The sequence below is a fragment of the Capricornis sumatraensis genome, chromosome 6 (assembly GCF_032405125.1).
Source record: "Capricornis sumatraensis isolate serow.1 chromosome 6, serow.2, whole genome shotgun sequence".
In the NCBI taxonomy this organism is placed as follows: Eukaryota; Metazoa; Chordata; class Mammalia; order Artiodactyla; family Bovidae; genus Capricornis; species Capricornis sumatraensis.
The window spans coordinates 37,085,196-37,107,203 of NC_091074.1; the positions used below are offsets into that span (position 1 = coordinate 37,085,196).

General features: G+C 36.0%; 1 protein-coding gene across 2 annotated transcripts in view; it reads right to left on the minus strand.

The window, feature by feature from the left end:
* Positions 1–20,560, minus strand: part of CCDC171 (coiled-coil domain containing 171) — a 322,618-nt gene extending 302,058 nt beyond the window's left edge. For both annotated transcript variants that reach the window (XM_068974547.1, XM_068974546.1), the window contains exons 1-4: positions 20,517–20,560; positions 10,804–10,939; positions 5,761–5,935; positions 945–1,135 (exon numbers count right to left, since the gene is read on the minus strand). In XM_068974547.1, coding sequence (XP_068830648.1) covers positions 945–1,135; positions 5,761–5,935; positions 10,804–10,939; positions 20,517–20,560 — 546 coding nt within the window. The remainder of the gene's footprint in view (positions 1–944; positions 1,136–5,760; positions 5,936–10,803; positions 10,940–20,516) is intronic.
* Positions 20,561–22,008: the final 1,448 nt, after the last annotated feature.

Below are 22,008 nucleotides of genomic sequence, written 5' to 3' on the forward strand. Positions count from 1 at the left end.
TTTTTAGTGAAGATTTATTTCTAGTATTCTGTAAAGTCATTTATACCCTTGGTAAAGGGAAAGCATTTTCACCACATTTTTTTTTTTTAATTTAAATTGGTACTTGAAAAAAAATGGCAAACACAAACAATTCAAAAGCTATCTTTTATGTGAGTGGCAACTTCAGCTTTAAACCACACTTTTACTTTAGAAACTAAAAAAGAACAAAAAATGGGAGGATAAATAGCTCACAATAATTTCAGTAAGAGGTCATCATATATTTTACCTACCATGCCATATACAATGTATTCTACATATATAATGAAGTTTGTATCAGATATATAAAAATTTTTCTGTATTTATTGTATATTCAGGTCAAAATCTAGGGCCCACATTTCTAACATTTCTAAAATTCCAACTTTTCATGCTGCTAGACCAAAAGGGTTGTGGGTTCTTATCTTCTTACAATATTCCCATATAAGTGGGGTTTTTTTTTATTTTGATCAAAGAACTCAAACTGTTTTCACAAAAGAAACAGTATATATATTCACACATTGCCAAAGCGTATGACAAAACAGACCTGAAAATATGACCCTAAGAAAAAAAAGAAGAAAGGGAGAGAGGAAAGGAGTTGGGAGGAGTGAGGAGGAAACCAGATTTGCTTGCTTTCTGGCATTTTCCTTTCCAAAAATAACTTCAAATAATGTATAATACATATAAGTTGTGACCAACTCTTGCAGCCCCATGGACTGCAGCCGGCCAGGCTCCTCTGTCAATGGGATTCTCCAAGCAAGAATACTAGAGTATGTTGCCATTTCCTTCTCCAGGGGATCTTCCTGACCCAGGAATCAAACCCGGGTCTCCTTCATTGCAGACATATTCTTCACTGACTGAGTTACAAGGGAAGCCCATAATACATATCAATGAATATTAAATAAAGAAAAATCTCTTCATGAAATATTTACCTGTAGAGTTTTCTCTAGTCTGCTTTTTTCTCTCGTAAGTAAATCATATTCCTGATGGCAGTTTTGAATTATATTGTCTCTTTCTTCCAAATCATGTTCAAATCTTATGCACTCTTCTTTCCATTTCTGCTGGGAAATCTGGAATGCTTTCTCGATCTCATTTGCCTTTCCCTGAAGTTCTACATTCTGAGCTATTAAAAATATAAAAGAATAACGGGTATATTTACAACCACAAATTAAAACATAGGAGCTCAAAAACCTAGGCACTAGAGCTGATTTCATTTACAATGTCATCTTAAAACAAAACATTTAACCAGTTCATACCAGTCAACATTGAAGTTTCTGTCCTAGAACCTATCTATTTTATAATTTCTCAATCTCTTCTTCCCCTCCAGACAGAGGTGATTTTGCCATGAATTGGTTATGACATATTCCTAGAGCACATTCCTAGACCACAAGTTGCACCAGCTACAACTCAAATGCCTTTTCTCCTATTCAAGAAAATAATTTAAAAAAAAAAAAAAAAAAAGACAGTTAAAAAAAAACTGGATACTCTTTTTTAAAAGACTTGATAGGTTACAAATTTTGATTTTTGACTTAGCAAACAATACTTGTGGCACATCTCATACTTAAGACCATCACAAAATTGAGGTTGTGAACCTTTAAACTAGAACTCTTTGCTCCCCTAAAGTTAGGCTCAACCTCCCATCCTAGTATTAACTCAACAATAACTATCACTTTCCAACTCAGTCTGGCTGCTGTTCTGTTTCAGCATCTAGAAAAGAAGTAATGAAAGGCTTCCAGGTCTGTCTTCACCACCTACCACCTGATTAAACCTCTCTGACTCTCTAACACTCAGTGGGAATAAAGTGCCTCCTAGTTAAGTTGCTGTAAGATAACATGGAAGTACCGGTGATGGGCAGGGAAGCCTGGCGTGCTGCAGTCCACGGAGTTGCAAAGAGTGGGACACAACCGAGCAACTGAACTGAACTATACTTGTTAAACAAACAAACAAAAAAACTATTTGTAGTATTATTTCTAATTATATTTGTGTTTTAAATGGATCATGTATTCAAAGGATTCAAAATACAAAAGTTACTTAAAAGGTACAAAAAGTCTCCCTCCCATTCAGTTACAAGATAATATTGTATCATTTAGCATCTTGTATTGCAAGTAAGTTTAAGGCCATTTTGATTCCTGTTCCTTTGCAAATGGCTTATTTTTCTTTCCTTTTCTTTTCTTCTCTCTCTGAAAGCTTTAGGATCTTTACTTTGTCTCTATTTTCTGGAGTTTCATAATGTTATGCCTTCACGTGTCTTGCCTGGAGAATCCCAGGGACAGAGGAGCCTGGTGGGCTGCCGTCTATGGGGCCACACAGAGTCGGACACGACTGACGCGACTTAGCAGTAGCAGTAGCAGCATGGCTTCATGTGGGTCTATTTTCTTCCACTGTGGTAAATATTCAGTGGGCCCTTTCAATCTGGAAACTCATATCTTTCAGTTCTGAGGTGCTTTCTTTTTAAGTAATTTCATTGATCATTTATCCCTTTCTGCTCTCTCTCTTATCTCTTTCAAGATCTTCCACTATTCAGATTAGCCCTCAAAGTTTCTTGCCTTTTCTCTTTTATCTTTCTACCTCTGTACTCTAATTTGGGGATATTATTCCCACCTTCATCTTCTACTGCTTTTGTTGCCATTTTTCATTTCTGACTTCATATTTTTAATTTCTAAGAGGCTTTTATTTTCTTTATATCCCCAGTTCTTACACCATGGATGGAACATATTCTTTTTCAGCCGTGAGGATATTAATAATGCTTATTTGTTAAATCTGCTCCTGGCAGAGTTTTTGATTCTTCCAGATTAATTCTTTTACTCCATTTTAGAGGATTTCCCCAAGTATCTGCTAATTCTTGGTTATCTGCTCCCAATTAAGCATAACTATAAGGGTGGCACATCTTTTATACACTCACATAACTACTACCCAGATGCTGAGCTTGACGACAGAAGTTGATAACTGTGGTCTGATAAATGTGGGAAGGAAACTCCCTACATCACTACCATTAGGTTTTTCTCTTGGCTTGGTCAGATGACCCATGGAAGCATTCCCACACGGAGTGTAGTAATCTCAAGGCTCACTTTTGGGAAAGTCAATAGAAAAAAGAATCTAGAAGCAATAGAGCCTCAGTATTCAGTAGCAGCATGTTATCTTCCTGGTTTTGCCAGTCTGGAAACTCTGTATTTTATCATCTCGAGATATTAAGCCCCTAATTTACACTAGGAAGTGGGAGCAATCCCAGAACAGCAGGCTCTTGGGAAGGGCATCTAAGAACATATGTGCTTCTAGAGCAAACAGCTATTAACTAACCTCCTTTATTTTACTGGGGCTTAGGATTCTGACATCTTAAGTCTGCTAAGTCAGTTATCCCTCATCCACTTGTTTTCCGACTTCTGATATTTTCTCTCTTGTCTTATCTCCTCTCTCAATCATTATGAGATTATCTCTTTTAATATCCCATAAATTCATTAGGTTTTTTCCTATTCTACCCTCAATATTTTATCACAAAAATTTTCAAAACTAAAGTTTAGAGTAACAGAGTATTGTACAATGAACACCCATAAACTTCAGACTAGATTCTATGGTTAACATTTTGCCATATGTATATTCTGTACACATTCATCCATACGTCTATCCATGCATGCATTCATTTTCTCCATCCATCAGACCATCATAGTTCTTATACATTTCAAAACAAAATGCAAATAAAAGTAAATTTCAATCCTGAATAACTGAGCATTCATATCAATAATTAGAATTAAAATACATAATTCAATTATTTTGCACATAAAATTTACATATAGTGAAATTCATAAATCTGAAATTCATAAAACTTGTACCATTCAAAGAGATTCGATAAGTGCATACACTAATGTAGCCCAAACTCTTATCAAAATACAGAACATTTCCTTCAAACTGAAAATTTCCCCCTACCTTTTTAGAGTCAGTTCCCCTCACCAACCCATCCTAGAGGTAACCATTTTTCTGATTTTTTTCAGCAACAAATAGTTTTTTCTGTCCTAGAATTTCATACAATGGAATCATACAAGAAGTCATCGTCTGTGTAAAATTTCACTCAGCATAATATTCCTGAGATTCATTCATGTTATTGAATGTATCAGGAGTTAGTTCATTTTTATTGCTGAGTAGTATTTTATCCAATGAATATACAAAAATGTTTTCTTCTTTTGTCAATGGACATTTAAGGTTTTTCTCCAGTTTGGGGCTGCATTAATAGAGCTGCTATGAAATTCTTATACAAGTCTTTTGTGGACAAATGTTTCTCAGAGAAAATACCAAAGAGTGAAATTTCTGGGTCATTGGAGAAAATAATATGTTTATTTTAAAAGAAATTGCCAAGTTTTTTCCTAAAGTAGTTGTACCATTTCACTTTCTCACTAACAAAATATAAGAAAGAGTTCCAGTTGCTCTATATCTGAACATATTTGGTATTGACACTCATTTCAATTGAAGCCATCTGATGTCTATGCAGTGATAGTCAGTGTGATTTTAATATGCATTTCCCTGATGACAAGTGAGGGGAAGCATTTTTCATGTGATTACTGGAATTCTTCTATCTTCCTCTGCGAAATGTCTGCTGAAATCACCTGACTTTGGGCAAGTAACTTTCCATCTTTCCTGGACTTCAATTTCTTCATAATTAAATAGAAGTCATTATTAACTTGTACATCTGGTGCCTTTCAAGTCTTATAATCCTAAATTTCAGACAGTAGTGTAGTAATTAAATGTCAAAGGTAATCAAAACTATCTTTGACCAATGGCCGGACCAAGACTAAGGATCATAAGCTTTATAATACTATAACTTTGACATTTGTTGAGTCCATGCAATTAACAAAGCACTTTTGTTTTGTCATTTCATTTTTAAAACAGTTTCAAGTATCAGTATGTGGCAGAATCAGGACCTAAATCTAAATCTTCTGAATTCATGTTCAGTGTTCTCTTCATTAAAATTAACTGAGTACAAGAATGTTCAGGGAAACACTATTCTTAACAACCAAAAACTAAACATTACCCACTACCACTGTCAACAAAAATGGAAGAATATAAGTGTGGTATGTTCACACTACACAGCATTAAACATCAATATTAAGTTCATACGACAATAGGGATGGACTCATGAACACAGTGTCGAGGGAAAGCAGCCAGGCACAAAAGGGTACATACTCTATGATTCCTTTCATATAAAGTGCAAAAAGGAGGCAAAATAAATTAATGTCCTGCTATTAAAAATCAGGATAGCAGTCATCTATGTGGAAGACTTTGACAATTTTCCATTCCATGACCCAGGTGCTGGTTGTAAGTCATACACATAGCTAGGCACATTTCTTTACATATATTATACTCTGTGGTTCCTAAACCTGACTGATCAACAAATCAGCTGCAATGCTTCTTAAACATATAGATTCTCTGAGCCTAGAGATTCTGGTTTCAGATTACATGGGACAGGAAGCCCATAATTCTTTTTTAAATCTCTATTTGATTCTACAATTATTCATGGAACAAGTGCTCTACAAAGTGATTAACAGAATTTTGAACCTCTTTCTATACATATACAAAAACATTAATGTCAAGTAAATGAATGTTCACATAACTGCCAGAAAGCATACACACAACAGCAAAGTCTGTCTATCCAAAGCCAGTCATACCTCTGCTCTTATATGGAATCCATACACAACAGGGACCAATGATATACAATGATATTACGACCCTAAACGTGGAAAGAAACAGAAACAGTTTTACCACAGAGTTTTTCTTGTATCCTGTGTGCCTCAGCTAGCCTTTCTTCAGCAGCCCGTCTTCCGAGTCCAGCTTCCTTTCTAGCAACAGCCAGGTCGTACTCCAGACTTTGTCGCAACGCCTCTCCTTTTTCAACCTCGGATCGTAGCTTGGCAATCTGGCTCTCATAGCTTGCCAGCTAAAAGCAGATTTCTGATATCATGAAACAATATCAAAACATGTCTCCAAGATTATGAGACCATGAACTCAAACATTTAAATTAACGCAGAAATTTGTTTCTGTAATATTTATAAGACAAGAATTTACACATTGATACTTCCTAAAAGACTGGAAAAGAAGCATTAACCTTACTACCAAATAACATCAATTTTCTTATCCTAGAGAATCCACTAGAGAACAAAAATGAAAAGGAAAAAAAATCCTGATACGAACTTCTTATCCAAAATAAAGAGAAATCAACAGGTTTTAATCAGAAATAGTCATATGTAAAAAAAGGCATAACATATAGTAACCATTTAAAACTTCATTCTCTCCTTCCCTTCTAATCCATAATTGAAATCAAGAAGCTAAATATTTTATAAATATTTATTCTGATAAATATTGCTAAATATAATCTATATTATTTCTCTTGATTATGATATTACTGATAGAGCATAAAGTAATAAAAGTACCAATTCTGCAGGGGTTTTAATAACCAAATATCTAATTTACTATTTGCGAGAGTTTGATCCAGATGGTTTATAAAGTCCCTTCCCACTCTCAAATTCTATGATCTAAACAAAGATTCATTAAATGATATTAAATACTTGCTATATTTCAAGTACAGTGAAAATATAAAAACAAACATTAGAGAGCTCTTGATCACAAGTAATGAAATGCTACAGCAAGGCATAAGGGATTAGTTTTACAAAAGAGATAAAAATACTATGATAGTTCAAAGAAAATCAAAATTACTTATTGCTGCAGGGAGAGAAAGAGATGGCGGATGAGAGAGAATGCTATCATAAAGGAAAGCACAGAGCTACTACATCAGGCTAGAAATAATGGTTCAATCACCAAGAAAGAAGAAAAGACAAAAAGAATTTCTAAAGGGCAACATCAGAAATTACCATTAAGTAGCTGTGTAGCTGTTAATATGTAGAACAAGGAAGGAGTTACACTCTTTCTAGCATATAAAAAATAATTTTCATTTTTAAAATGTCATAAAAATAACAACTTCAGCACACTTACACTCACAAAATAAGAATCTACAATTATCTTTTAATATAGTAAGTTAATGAAAAAAATAAAACCTTAATTACACATTCAAGATAACTCCATTAATTTCAGAATCACTCCATCCCTCAGGAATAAAGCTGTTAACATCTGGGCACTCCCAGTTATGCCAGTCATTTACCTGTTTGTGCTCAGACCCACTCCACCCCCTATCCTTCTCCACACTGCTCTGTATTCCAGGAACTACACGTGCCATGATGACTTGACCATGGCTTCTCAAGAGTCTGAGTCAATAAGAGGCACTGCGCTGTACCTGAGGACAGGAAAGGAGAAGCCAGGATATTTGTCCCTCTCTCAATCTACCCTGAGTAGCATCTCTTCCTTGTGCTTGCAAATACTTCCGGACAGGCCCTCCATCCAAGGCCCTAATTTTTTCAACCTTAGGAACAGAAGTGGCTTCCTAGTGTTACTACCCTCTGGGTCACCTTAACATCCCCCATTTGTCTTTTTCCCTCTTCTGGTACTTGTGTAATCAATTCCATTTGGACATCAAGGAGTATGACTCTGATTACCAGAAATAGTTTCGAGACGGGTTCTCTGTTCTGCGAGCTTGGTTTGTTTTTTTTTTTTAATTTTTAAATTCTACCTATAAATGACATTGAGCTTCCCAGGTAGCTCTAGCGGTAAAGAATATGCCTGTCAAGACTCAGGAGATGCAGGTTCAATGCTTGGGCTGAGAAAATCCCCTGGAGGAGGAAATGGCAACCCGCTCCAGTATTCTTGCCTAGAGAATCTCATGGACAGAGGAGCTTGGCAGAATACAGTCCATAGAGTTACAAAGAGTCAGACACGAATGAAGCGACCTAGCATGCATGCATAAATGATATCATTCAGTATATGCCTTTCTCTGTCTGACTTATTTCACTTACCATAATGCCCCCAAGGTCCATCTATGTTGGCACAAATGGCAAGATGTCACTCTTTTTATGGCTGAGTAATATTCCATTAAATATATGTATTGTGTGTGTGTATACACAAATATTTTCTTTATCCATTCAGCTATTGATGGACACTTAGATTTTAAAGATATTTTATGCCAATCACCCAGTGTATTAGTATTAGGAGTACCTGATAAGGCAAATACCTGGCCTTGGTTTTTATGTGGTTTCATTCCTCTCTGCCTTGCTTTATAATGGACACATTTAGAAATCATATGGCTAAAAAAATTAATATATATGTAAAATCATCTAAACAAATAATTGAAACGATAAGAATGTATAGTAATTTGAGCTGAACCAATCATAACTGCCTATTTTGAGAAAGTTCCCTTTCTTCCATAAGATAATTTCCTACCTCTTTAATGTGAACACATAATTCAAAATATTCTGATCATATGAAAGACAGTAAATGTATGTTCTGCTAAGAGAAATGTGATAACTATAAATGTATGTGAAAGAACATATTTAATGGATGAATGATTAGCAGGTCAGGAAGCAACAGTTAGAACTGGACATGGAACAACAGACTGGTTCCAAAGAGGAAAAGGAGTACGTCAAGGCTATATATTGTCACCCTGCTTATTTAACTTATATGCAGAGTACATCATGAGAAACGCTGGACTGGAAGAAACACAAGCTGGAATCAAGATTGCTGGGAGAAATATCAATAACCTCAGATATGCAGATGACACCACCCTTATGGCAGAAAGTGAAGAGGAGCTACAAAGCCTCTTGATGAAAGTGAAAGAGGAGAGTGAAAAAGTTGGCTTAAAGCTCAACATTCAGAAAATGAAGATCATGGCATCCAGTCCCATCACTTCATGGGAAATAGATGGGGAAACAGTGGAAACAGAGTCAGACTTTATTTTTTTGGGCTCCAAAATCACTGCAGATGGTGACTGCAGCCATGAAATTAAAAGACACTTACTCCTTGGAAGAAAAGTTATGACCAACCTAGATAGTATATTCAAAAGCAGAGACATTACTTTGTCGACTAAGGTCCGTCTAGTCAAGGCTATGGTTTTTCCTGTGGTCATGTATGGATGTGAGAGCTGGACTGTGAAGAAGGCTGAGCGCCAAAGAATTGATGCTTTTGAACTGTGGTGTTGGAGAAGACTCTTGAGAGTCCCTTGGACTGCAAGAAGATCCAACCAGTCCATTCTGAAGGAGATCAGCCCTGGGATTTCTTTGGAAGGAATGATGCTAAAGCTGAAACTCCAGTACTTTGGCCACCTCATGTGAAGAGTTGACTCATTGGAAAAGACTCTGATGCTGGGAGGGATTGGAGGCAGGAGGAGGAGGGGACGACTGAGGATGAGATGGCTGGATGGCATCACGGACTTAATGGACGTGAGTCTGAGTGAACTCCGGGAGATGGTGATGGACAGGGAGGCCTGGCGTGCTGCGATTCATGGGGTCACAAAGAGTCAGACACGACTGAGCGACTGAACTGAATATTCTCAAGTAAAATGTATGTTTGGTTTTAAAAAATAAAAAAGTTTTAGAGATTATGAATAATTAGCACTCATTTAACAAATACAACTTGATATTCAGTATGCAATAATGCAACATAAATAAAAGCAATTACTACTTCAATTATTTAAAATTATCTCAATTGCCATTAAAAATGCAAATAAAAGAGTTACATACTGATCACTTGTCATTTTAATCATAAACCATCATTCCTTAGATAAGCTGAAACAAAAATTTATTCAACACACAATTACTGAGGACCTACTATGTGCCAATAAGCAACTCAGGAGGTACAGACCCAAAGCATGGTCACTGCATTCAGCTCTCAGGAAGCTTAAGGACTAAAGAAGATTAGGTAAGTGTGAAATAAATGTTCTAGCTCTAAAATATCTGTAACAACATATTATGGAAGAGCAGAGAAAAGAGTAATTATCTTCACCTTTAAAAGGTGTCCCAACAGAACAGCATTGGAATTTAACAAAAACAGAAGGGAAATACACAGTTAACATTTGACTGTCAATAAATTACAACTAGTATTACTGTTCACAGGCACTTCATAAGTTCTATTTCACCTAATTATCTCAACAACCCTTAGGACCAGTGTTTCACAAGGAGAAACCAATGATGTACAAGATAGATAACTTGCTGAAGGTCACATACCTTGTAAATGGAAGGACCAAGAATGAGTCCAGGTCTGTGTAATTCCATATTTTTTTTACTACATCAGGCTACCTACGCTGAGCTTTAAGGATGAGTAAGATTTAAACAGAGAAAAAGAAGAAAACAGAAAAAAGACAACAGACAGAAAAGACATACAGATATAATTCATGAATTATCCTAGAGTAAACAGTAACTACTGTCTTTGGAATATATGCATATACATATGAAATACATGTATTTATATACACAGGCTAATAAAAGATATAATGATATAATTTTAAAAGAAACTATAATAATTCATGAATTACACTATGATCAAAAGGTCCATACTCAAATTTAAGAGACTGTTCTGCGACTGAGACCATAAGGAACCTACATTAAGATTTCCAAAATGTCTAATTTATAAATATCCCTTAGTCACCAAACACATACCTCAATTAACACTTTTGATCAACTGTGTTGATTGTTAATTAAAATAAAATTAAGACAACATACAAATAAATACAAAAGTTCATTAAATTTCTACTTTAACACTCCAAAACAACTCCACTGTATTTAAAAAATCATGTTATATTAATTTCCTTTTTAAGCACAAGAATGTTATAGTGATAAATACTGAAACAAGGAGTTTCTAATATGCGAAATGAATCTAAAATAAGCAAACTCTACTTTTACCATTACATAAGAAAGAAAATTCTACCTCTGCATTGTGCTTAGTTGTTATTTCTAATTTTTCTTTCTTAGCCCGATGGAGTTTCTTTCTGAGATCAGCAGTGATATCCAAGTCTGTTTCACTTTTAACCATTTGTTTTATATCAGATGAGGCATTCTTCAACCTATCAAAAGAAAATATAATTCTTATGAAGTAAATTTCAGGCACTTCTGGTATATCTGATAACTTACCTCTCAAAAAATAGGGAACATGTTATGGTCCTTACCCGAAAGAAATGTGCCAGTAAAAGATATTGATTGCAAAAGCTAAGACAGAAATGCAAAGCAGTATATAAACAAATCACTGTCCACTGGGAAACCACCACACTGTTCAAGATAGGTAATTAAAGGTTATCTCATCCTACCACAAGCTGACAAGTTTTGGAGAAGACTGAGTTCTTTCCTTACTACTCTTTTAAAAAACAGGTTTAAATTATGCAAATAAAACACATACTACAAAAAGTATAAGAATACAAATTCATGCTTTAAAATGAAAGACTAAAGCACTCTCTTTTCCCAAAATTAAAATGTTAACCAAAATAACAGCAAAGAGAATTTAGAGATATAAACTCAAAAGGAAAATGAAGATAGGAGATGAGACAGTAGCTATAAAATATTGGAAGTTGGAATGCAGGCGGATAAGTGGTGACTGATTGACATAAGCAACCTGAATTGAAAGCCAAAGGCGGCAACTGGATTTACACCAGAGTCACCAAAAAGCTCACTTCATTAGCAACATCTTTTAAAATGGGGGTAATAGCAGAGCAGAAAACAGAAGAATTGGTTGAAAGTCTGCCAAAGAAATAATGAGCTCCTCAGATCCTCTACCCTATACACCACACACTGGGTATTGATTTCTTCCCCATTCTGGCAGAACACTAGGGGTTTAGTCCCTGGAGAGGATAAAACAGAACATCTCAGGATATCAGATACAAACGTGGTAAGTGTTCCACACCAAAAACAAGACATTCAAGTAAAAAGATATATAATAAATTAACATCCTTGATCTTCTAATATTTATTGTCTACCAGAATGCTGGCAACCAAAACAGTTACTGGAAGAATCTTCCCTGGAGAATCTAACCAGCAGGCAAAAAAGACCCAAAGAGGATAATGCTAGAGGTTTTCCAGCCAAACAGCTTAACCAGATCAGCTGACAGAGAATACCTCGCACACAGAGCTTCCTATCATCCTTTTAGACCTTCGCTTCTAAATATGAACAGACAGCCAAGGATCACCAGAAATTAAGCAGCATTTAACAAGAAAGACAGAGACCACAAGGGACAGGGAAGAAGTCAAACATTATTCCAGGGAAAAATAACTTTAAACAGAGAGAAAGGGAAAACCCCTAACATTAAAATGCTCAGAAAAATAGGAAGAGATAAAAAATCCATACAACAAAAACTAGATGCAATTTTAAATGAAATATTCATAGAACAAAAAAAGAGAGCTCTTGGAAATCAAAAATACAAGGTAAGAAATGAGAAACTAACTAAATAAAAGAAAAATATCCAAGATGCCTGAAAAAATTCCAAGCAACAATAATTTCCACTTAAGAATTTTATGCTCAACAAGTACCATTCAAAGCCAAGAGTATGAGAAAGACTATTTCAGTTCTGTAAGACATCAAACCATTTGCCTACAATGAATTTTCTCAAGAGGATACTGGAGACTTGCCTCACCAAAATAAAACCCACACTGAAAAAAAGACATGGGATTCCAGCAGTAGGGTATTCAAGACAAGAAAACAGCAAAGGGATGTCTAAGACAGGACTCTTGAGAGTCCCTTGGACAGCAAGGACATCAAACCAGTCAATCCTAAAGGAAATCAACCCTGAATATTCACTGGAAGGATTGATGCTAAAGCTGAAGCTCCGATACTTTAGCCACCCAATGCAAAGAGCTAACTCACTGGAAAAGACCCTAATGCTGGGAAAGACTGAGGGCTAAAGATAAAGGGAGCAGCAGAGGATAAGATGGTTGGATAGCATCACTGACTCAATGGACATGAATCTGAGCAAACTCTGGGAGACTGTGAAGGACAGGGAAGCCTGGCATGCTGCAGTTAATGGGGTAACAAAGAGTTGGACATGACTTAGCAACTGAGCAAGAAGACAGAAGGATGGAAGGAGATACCCAGTGAGAACTGTGGGATAATGTCCCAACTGAACTGGCCAACACCTCCAGGAGTGATTTCTTTAAGAACACAAAAACAGAAAATAACAGATAGCATCACCGACTCAATAGACATGAATTTGACCAAACTCTGGGAGAGAATGGAGGACAGGGGAGCCTGGCATGCTGCAGTCCATGGGGTTACAAAGAGCTGGACACGAGTTAGCGATTGAACAAGAAAAACGAAAATGGAATTTAGTTGTTTAATATAAGACCAAAATAAGAAAGAATCAATGAAACCAAAATTTGGTTCTTTAAAAAGGTCAATAAACTTAATAAACTTTTAGTTAGCTAGACAGAGAAAAAAAGAGAAGAAACTCAAAGTATAAAAACAAAGGATGAAAGAGCGAATGGCACTACCAACCTAGAAGGATTATAATGAGTAACATGAACAACTTTATGCTAACAAATTAGACAATTTAAATCAAATGGACGAATTCCTAAAAAGATAGTAACTACTAAAACTCAAAAGGAAATGTAAATCAGAACAGACTTATAGCATTAAATTAATATATTTCAAATCTAACCATAAGCCAAGTCTAGATTACTTCATAAGTAAATCCTACCAAACTTTAAAGAAGAAGTAATACCAATCCTCACATTAGAAGTGGGCAAAACGTTTCTCAAAATCATTCTGAGTTTGAAACAGACATCACTAGAGAGAAAGGGTAATAGACCAATATCTTTCATGAAGAGAAATACAAAAAAATCCTCAACAAAACATTAGCAAACCAAATCCAGCAACATGGTAAAAGAATTAAATTACAACATGACTAGCTGGCATTTATCCCAAAAGTAGAAAATTCATACAATGTCTGAAACTCAATTGATGTAAAATACCATTCTACTAAAACAAAGGACAAAAAGTACGTATCTCAATAGATGAACAAAATCCAGCACCCATTTATGATAAAAAAAAAAAAAAAACTCTCAACAAATTGGGAATACCAGGGAATTTTATCAATCTGTGAAAGGGCCTGAATGAAAAACTGCCAAAAAGTAGCATCAAACTTAGTGGTGAAAGTTTAAACACCGAAAGTTTCTCCTAAGTCTGGGAACAAAACTGAGATGTCTACTATTTTTACTCAAGACTGTGTTGGAGCTTATAGACAGTGCAACCAGGAAAGAAAAAGAAAAAAAAAGGCACAAATACTGGAAGGGAAGAGGTAAAACTGAATGTAATTAAAAAGGACATGATCCTTCAAGATTATCCTAAGAAACTCATTAAGAAGCAAAAAGACTAGAACAAAAAACAATTTCAGCAAGGTCACAGAATATAATATTAATAGACAAAAACCAATCACATTTCTAAATACTAGCAATAAATAATCTAAAAAAGAAATTTAAAACATAATTCCACTTATACTAGCATCAAAAAATAGACTTGGGATTAAATTTAACAAAAGATGTGTAAGACTTCTACAGTGAAAAGTACAAATTATTGCTGAAATAAATTGAAAACCTAAATAAATGAAGTCTGTCCACATTACATACATATATTTGAAGACGAGTACTTTAAGGTGGTCACTTTCTCCAAACTGAATATGGATTCAACATATTCCCTACCAAAATCCCAGCAGCTTCTATTTTTCTGTAGAAACTGACAAGCTGCGAGCAACTATACTCTGAGTGCATGTCAAGTCGCTTTAGTCGTGTCCGACTCTTCAATGCTATGGACCGTAGCCCACCAGGCTCCTCTGTCCATGGGATTCTCCAGACAAGAATACTGGAGTGGGCAGCCATTTCCTTTTCCAGAGGATCTTCCTGACCCAGGGATTGAACCTGTGTCTCTTTTATGTCTCCTGCACTGGCAGGCATGTTCTTTACCACTAGTGCCATGTGGGAAGCCCCACAACTACACTCTAGTAAAAATTTATTCAAAAAATAAAAATATATAAAACTGGTTTCCTGTGCAAAAACTCCATATTTTTTATGAAACCTTTTATCTGTACATTTTAAAAACTGTGTTATCATTCTAATCCATGGATAATTTGTCTTTAAAAATATAGCACCACAGCTTTCAGAACAAGGCCCATATAGAGTAAACCTGATGGTGTGAAGCGCAATGTGTACACAAGCCGATGAGATGATCTCTGTGGGAGCCACTTACAATTGCTTTCTTAAATATGATAACTATTTTAACTATTGTGATTATTCTGTAAGCATTAGGTTTTCAGACTTACTAAACCAAAACCAAATGAACATGGAATCTTCTTTACACTCAAAAAAAAGAAAGAAAGAAATTGACAAGTGGACCCAAAAATTTATATGGAAAAGCAAAGAACTCAGAAAATGAAAATAATCTTTAGGAAAAACAAATGGGAGAACTTGCACCTTCTAAATCGAAAAACCATAAAACTACAGTAATCAAAAGTGTAGAATTGATTGAAGAACAGACAGGTAGATCAGTGTACCAGAATTGAGACTATAAAATAAACTCATATATTTACATGTAGTCAATAAATTATCAACAAAGCAGCCAAGGCAATTCAATGGGGAAAAGAGGATTTTATCAACAGATGGTACTTCAGTTCAGTTCAGTTCAGTTCAGTCGCTCAGTCGTGTCCAACTCTTTGCGACCCCATGGACTGCAGCATGCCAGGCCTCCCTGTCCATCGCCAACTCCCGGAATTTACTCAAACTCATGTCCAATGAGTAGGCGATGCCATCCAACCACCTTATTCTCTGTCGTCCCCTTCTCCTCCCGCCTTCAATCTTTCCCAGCATCAGGGTCTTTTCAAATGAGTTAGCTCTTCACATCAGGTGGCCAAAGTATTGAAGTTTCAGCTTCAGCATCAGTTCTTCCAATGAATATTCAGGACTAATTTTCTTTAGGATAAACTGATTGGATCTACTTGCTGTCCAAGGGACTCTCAAAACTCTTCTCCAACACCACAATTCAAAGGCATCAATTCTTTAGCACTCAGCTTTCTTTACAGTCCAACTCTCACATCCATACATGACTACTGGAAAAACCATAGCCTTGACTAGATGGACCTTTGTTGGCAAAGTAGTATCTCAGCTTTTTAATATGCTGTCTAGGTTGATCATAACTTTTCTTCCAAGGAGTAAGTGTCTTTTAATTTCATGGCTGCAGTCACCATCTGCAGTGATTTTGGAGCCCAAAAAAATAGTCTCTCACTGTTTCCACTGTTTCCCCATATATTTCCCATGAAGTGATGGGACCGGATGCCATGATCTTTGTTTTCTGAATGTTGAGCTTTAAGCCAACTTTTTCACTCCTCTTTCACTTTCATCGAGAGGCTTTTTAGTTCCTCTTCACTTTCTGCCATAAGGGTGGTGTCATCTGCATATCTGAGGTTATTGATACTTCTCCTGGAAATCTTGATTCCAGCTTGTGCTTCTTCCAGTCCAGCGTTTCTTATGATGTCCTCTGCATATAAGTTAAATAAGCAGGGTGAAAATATACAGCCTTTATGTACTCCTTTTCCTATTTGGAACCAGTCTACTGTTACATGTCCAGTTCTAACTGTTACTTCCTGACCAGCATACGTATTTCTCAAGAGGCAGGTCAAGTGGTCTGGTATTCCCATCTCTTTCAGAATTTTCCACAGTTTATTGTGATCCACATAGTCAAAGGCTTTGGCATAGTCAATAAAGCATAAATAGATGCTTTTCTGGAACTCTCTTGCTTTTTCCATGATCCAGCAGATGTTGGCAATTTGATCTCTGGTTGCTCTTCCTTTTCTAAAACCAGCTTGAACATCGGAAGTTCATAGTTCATGTACTGTTGAAGCCTGGCTTGGAGAATTTTGAGCATTACTTCGCTAGCGTGTGATGAGTACAACTGTGCAGTAGTTTGAGCATTCTTTGGCATTGCCTTTCTTTGGGATTGGAATGAAAACTGACCTTTTCCAGTCCTGCGGCCACTGCTGAGTTTTCGAAATTTGCTGGCATATTGAGTGCAGCACTTTCACAGCATCAGCTTTTAGGATTTCAAATAGCGCAACTGGAATTCCACCCACTCTACAGCTTTGTTTGTAGTGATGCTTCCTTTGGCCCACTTGACTTAGCATTCCAGGATGTCTGGCTCTAGGTGAGTGATCACACCATCATGATTATCTGGGTCGTGAAGATCTTTTTTGTATAGTTCTTCTGTGTATTCTTGCCACCTCTTCTTAATATCTTCTGCTTCTGTTAGGTCCATATCATTTCTGTCCTTTATTGAGCCCATCTTTGCATGAAATGTTCCCGTGGTATCTCTCATTTTCTTGAAGAAATCTCTAGTCTTCCCCATTCTATTGTTTTACTCTATTTCTTTGCACTGATCACTGAAGAAGGCTTTCTTATCTCTCCTTGCTATTCTTTGGAACTCTGTATTCAAATGGGTATATCTTCCCTTTTCTCCTTTGCTTTTGCTTCTCTTTTCACAGCTATTTGTAAGGCCTCCTCAGACAACCATTTTGCTTTTTTGCATTTCTTTTTTTGGGGAAAAGAAAAGAAGGGTTTGCCATCCCTTCTCCAGGGGGCCACATTTTGTCAGAACTCTCCACCATGACCCATCTTGGGTGACCCTACACAGCATGGCTCATAGTTTCATTGAGTTAGACAAGGCTGTGGTCCATGATTAGGTTAGTTAGTTTTCTGTGATTGTGGTTTTCAGTCTATCTACCCTCTGATGGAGAAGGATAAGAGGCTTATAAAAGCTTCCTGATGGAAGAGACAAATGGTACTGAAACAACCAATATCCACAGGCAAAATGATTAATTTAGACCCTTACCTCACACCATACATTAAAAAGTAACTTCAAGGACTTCCCTGGTAGTCCAGCGGTTAAGAATCCACCTGGCAATGCAGGGGATAAAGGTTCCATCCCTTGTCAGGGAACTAAAGATACCATCTGCCACTGAGCAACTGAGCACAACTACTGAGCCTGCAGACCACAACCAGAGAGTCCATGCACCGCAGGGAAAAGATTCCACGCAACTCAGTGAAGATCCCACACGCCGCAACTAAGACCTGACGCAGCCAGATAAATAAATATATATTTATATTTTTTTAAGTAACTTAAAATGAAGCCCAGACTTAAGTGTAAGAACTAAAATTATAAAAATTCTAGAAAACATAGGTGAAAAATCATCATGACCTTAACTTGGGCAAAGATTTATAAGATATGAAGCGAAAAGCACAATCCATAAAGAAAAAGAATTGAACTTTGTAAAAATTAGTAACTCTTACACTTCAAAAGACATTATTAAGAAAATGAATTCAAGCCAACAAATGGGAAAAACAACTATTAGCAAAGTATATACCTGATAAAAGACTTGTATCCAGAATATGTAAAGAACTATTAAAGCTCGGTAACAAAAAGACAAATAAAAATTTTAAATTGGGCAAACAATCTCAATAGGCTTTTTACCAATGAAGATACACAAATGGCCAAAAAATGCACTTGCAAAGATGTTCAACATCATTGCTCTTTAGGAAAATAAAAATAAAATCACCATGACATACCACTTTCACTAGATTGGCTATAATCAAAAAATCAGAAAATAACAAGTGCTGGTGAGGATGTGGAGAAACTAAAACCCTTATACATTGCTGGTAGAAATGCAGTATGGTTCAGTCACTTCAGAATGCAATTTGGCAGTTTCTTAAAAATGTTAACATAAATTTACTATATGATGGAAGTAATAGTGTTCCTAAGAATCTACCCAAGAGAAATGAAATAGTATTTCCATGCAAAGACTTGTACACAAGTGCTCACAACAGCATTATTTATAACAGGCAAAATGTGGAAACAATCCAAATGTCTATCAACTGATGGATGGTTAAACAAAACGTACACGTCCATAAAATGGAATATTCAGCAATAAGAAGAAACAAAGTGCTGACACATGTTATGGCATGATAAACCCAGAGAACATGCCTAATGAAAGAAGACAGACACAAACGATCTCATATTGTGTGATCCCATTTACATGAATTATTCAAAAAATGCAAATCTACAGAAACAGGAAGTAGATCAGCGGTAAACAGCAGAGTTTAAATAACTTCATTGGTCCAAATTCTAGAATTCTGAAGAGTGATATACTTATTAAAAATTATGACACATGTATATTAATTTGGCAAGCTGGTCCCCCCAAATATCAAAAAAGCAAGATATTAAATATTGCAAATATTATTCTAATTTTTAAAATATGTATTTATAAATATATGTGTATGTTCAAAAGAAAACTTCTGTGCAGATATAAACCAAAATACTATCAGTGTTAACTCTTAAGTGGTAAGATTATAAGCAGTTTCATTGTTTCATTCACTTATTTTTTTAAATAATTCTAAAAACACATGCATTATCAGCATTAAAATACGTATTAAAATATACCTATCTATGTGCATATATAAAATCAGCTATTAGAGCAAGAAGGAACCTCAAAGATACCCTGTTTAGCAGTATCTGAACCATCTTCACTAAAGTGGTGGAGAACTAACTGATGACACTTCACTCTTAACCCTTGAAACATTTGGTAAAAGAAAGAATTCTTGACATAAAATTTGAACAAAGAAAAATGTTAATATTTTACTCATTTATTCTCTATCTTGTTCCATAAAGAATTTAAGGTAGCTCCTGGAGACAGGTGGAAAAAGTTTATATAGCAAATCCTATTTATAAAGCAAAGTACATGTTAGCCACCATACTTGTCCCACCCACACATTCCTGCTGAAAACGCGCACAAAATGACTTCTCTAAATGTGAGCAATTACTATCCCTGCCCTACTCCCGTTGCTTCTGTAAAATATATTTAAAAGAGAAAACTAAAAAAGAAAATTTAAAAACAGATAAAATTCAACCTTAAGGCATTTATTATCAGATTCAACAAACAGAAAATTACTCTGTAATGTGCTTATAAAAGTTTCTAAACACTTATTTTCAATTTCTGTACTTATTTCTTTGTAAACCAGGTTTTGAGTTGCACTCTCCAGAATGGCTCCATTTTATATTACAGACTTAAGAGTTTTTATATTATACACATGAGAAATGAATAAACCAAAAGCAGACACCTCACTCAAAGGCAGATATGAATGGTACAAAAAAAGGCGAGCAACAGCAATTCTTAGAATGTAAACTCCAAGTAAAGGAGCAGTTAGCAACAGGAGCTAAAACTAACAAAATGCTTAACTAGAGGGATCAATCAGTCAGGACGATGAGGAAGTAAGAGAAAAACAGAGCAACACATATTATGGCAAGCTAAGTAATAATGAATAAGCAGAAGAAAAGATTTAGAGAAGTGGAAAAGAATAAGCAAGTCTCTAGGGAGCAGAGAAAGTACAGACATTGACTTCTGTGCACTGAGTTAACAAACGAGCACAAAGAGCCACAGAAAGTCTTCAGACCCAGGTCTGATTTTTACCAGGCATCACCCCTGCTCCTTCGGTCCCATGAAATTTCCATTTCCCTTACCATCTTATGAGAATTCTTAGAATCAGCCACTCCAACCACTTACATCTCCATGGTCCCTGCAAACCAAAAGCATCCCTCAACTAGTAGAAGATACTGCAGGCTTACCTCTGGATATCACCAGGGGTATTACTCGAAGTGTTCGAATTCATGACAAGTCTTCCAACTCTTTCAAAATACCCCACTGTTGCTTAATGATAAACTTCGTTACTGATGATTTAAACTGTCCAAGATGTCTGTGGTTTACAGGTTACATGGACTGAAGTCTGTTGAAGTAAACCATATAATAGTAGTTACTTATGTGAGTCCTGAGACGGTGAGTGATTTTTCTTTTATGTATGCGTATATATTTATATATATAATGTTTTCTTTATCCATTCATCTATTGATGGACACTTAAAAGATATTTTGTACCAATAACCCAGTGTGTTAGCATTCGGAGTACCTGATAAGCCAAAAATCTGGCCTTAGTTTTCACATAGTTTCATTTCTCTCTGCTTTGCTTTATAATAAACATACTTAAAAATTATATGGCTAAAAAATTAATACAAGAGGCCAGGGCATAGAATGATAATTACTTGAATGATAAATGATCCGCCAAGGCATACACACCATCATGAAGGAAAAATAGAAGAATTACTTAGTAAAATTGTAGGTGTCCAATGCATTTCTATAATTGAAATGAGGATAATAAACCTCAGGTAAGATAATTATAGTTTACCTGTATCAACAGTGACCTTGTAGAATGAGCTTGGGCTTAGTTATATAGTTAGATAGTAATGAGTTGGAATTTTGGTCCTGTAACTATGTGACTTTTGACAGATTACTTCTAATATCTGTCTTAGAACTGTCTTTTAAAAAATGGGATAATCTTTATATTGTGGTGTTGTAAGGATCAGAGTTCTATGGCTCTGTGTATAAAGTACCAGGGACAGTGCTTACTGCACTAGGTGTTCAATAAATTAATGATCATGGTGTTTGTTTGTCTACCACTGTTCCCAAATGTAGTATTTAGGAGGAATAAAATAAAATGGGATTTTCCCCTTCATCTTAGTAAACATTCCATCTTCTTTGTCTTGGGTCAAGCTATTCTGCATCAGCCGTGTGGATCAGTGTTTTGAAGATCCCCTAGTGTTTGGTTCTAGGAACCATTAGTCCTGTTCTTAGCACTGTGTTTGGATCCACATCTCAGTTGGCTTGAGCCCTTCTTTCAGTGATCTCTCTCAGGGTTGTTTATTATGAGCAGGGACAGATCAGGTTAGATTTTGGTTGGGGGAGGTCTTCTAGCTATCCTTGCTACTGCTGCTAAGTCGCTTCAGTCGTGTCCGACTCTGTGTGACCCCACAGACGGCAGCCCACCAGGCTCCGCCGTCCCTGGGATTCTCCAGGCAGCTTGTAATCTATAACATCAATAACATAAAATGGGAATGAGAAGTTAAAGAGTAGAGATGTATTTAGAAGTCAAGTTTCATTGATGTTCAATTAAGTTATCAGCTTAAAATGCTTTGTTATATGTGATGTTTTATGTAAGCCTTAGAAGGCAATGGCAACCCACTCTAGTACTCTTGCCTGGAAAATCCCATGGACGGAGGAGCCTGGT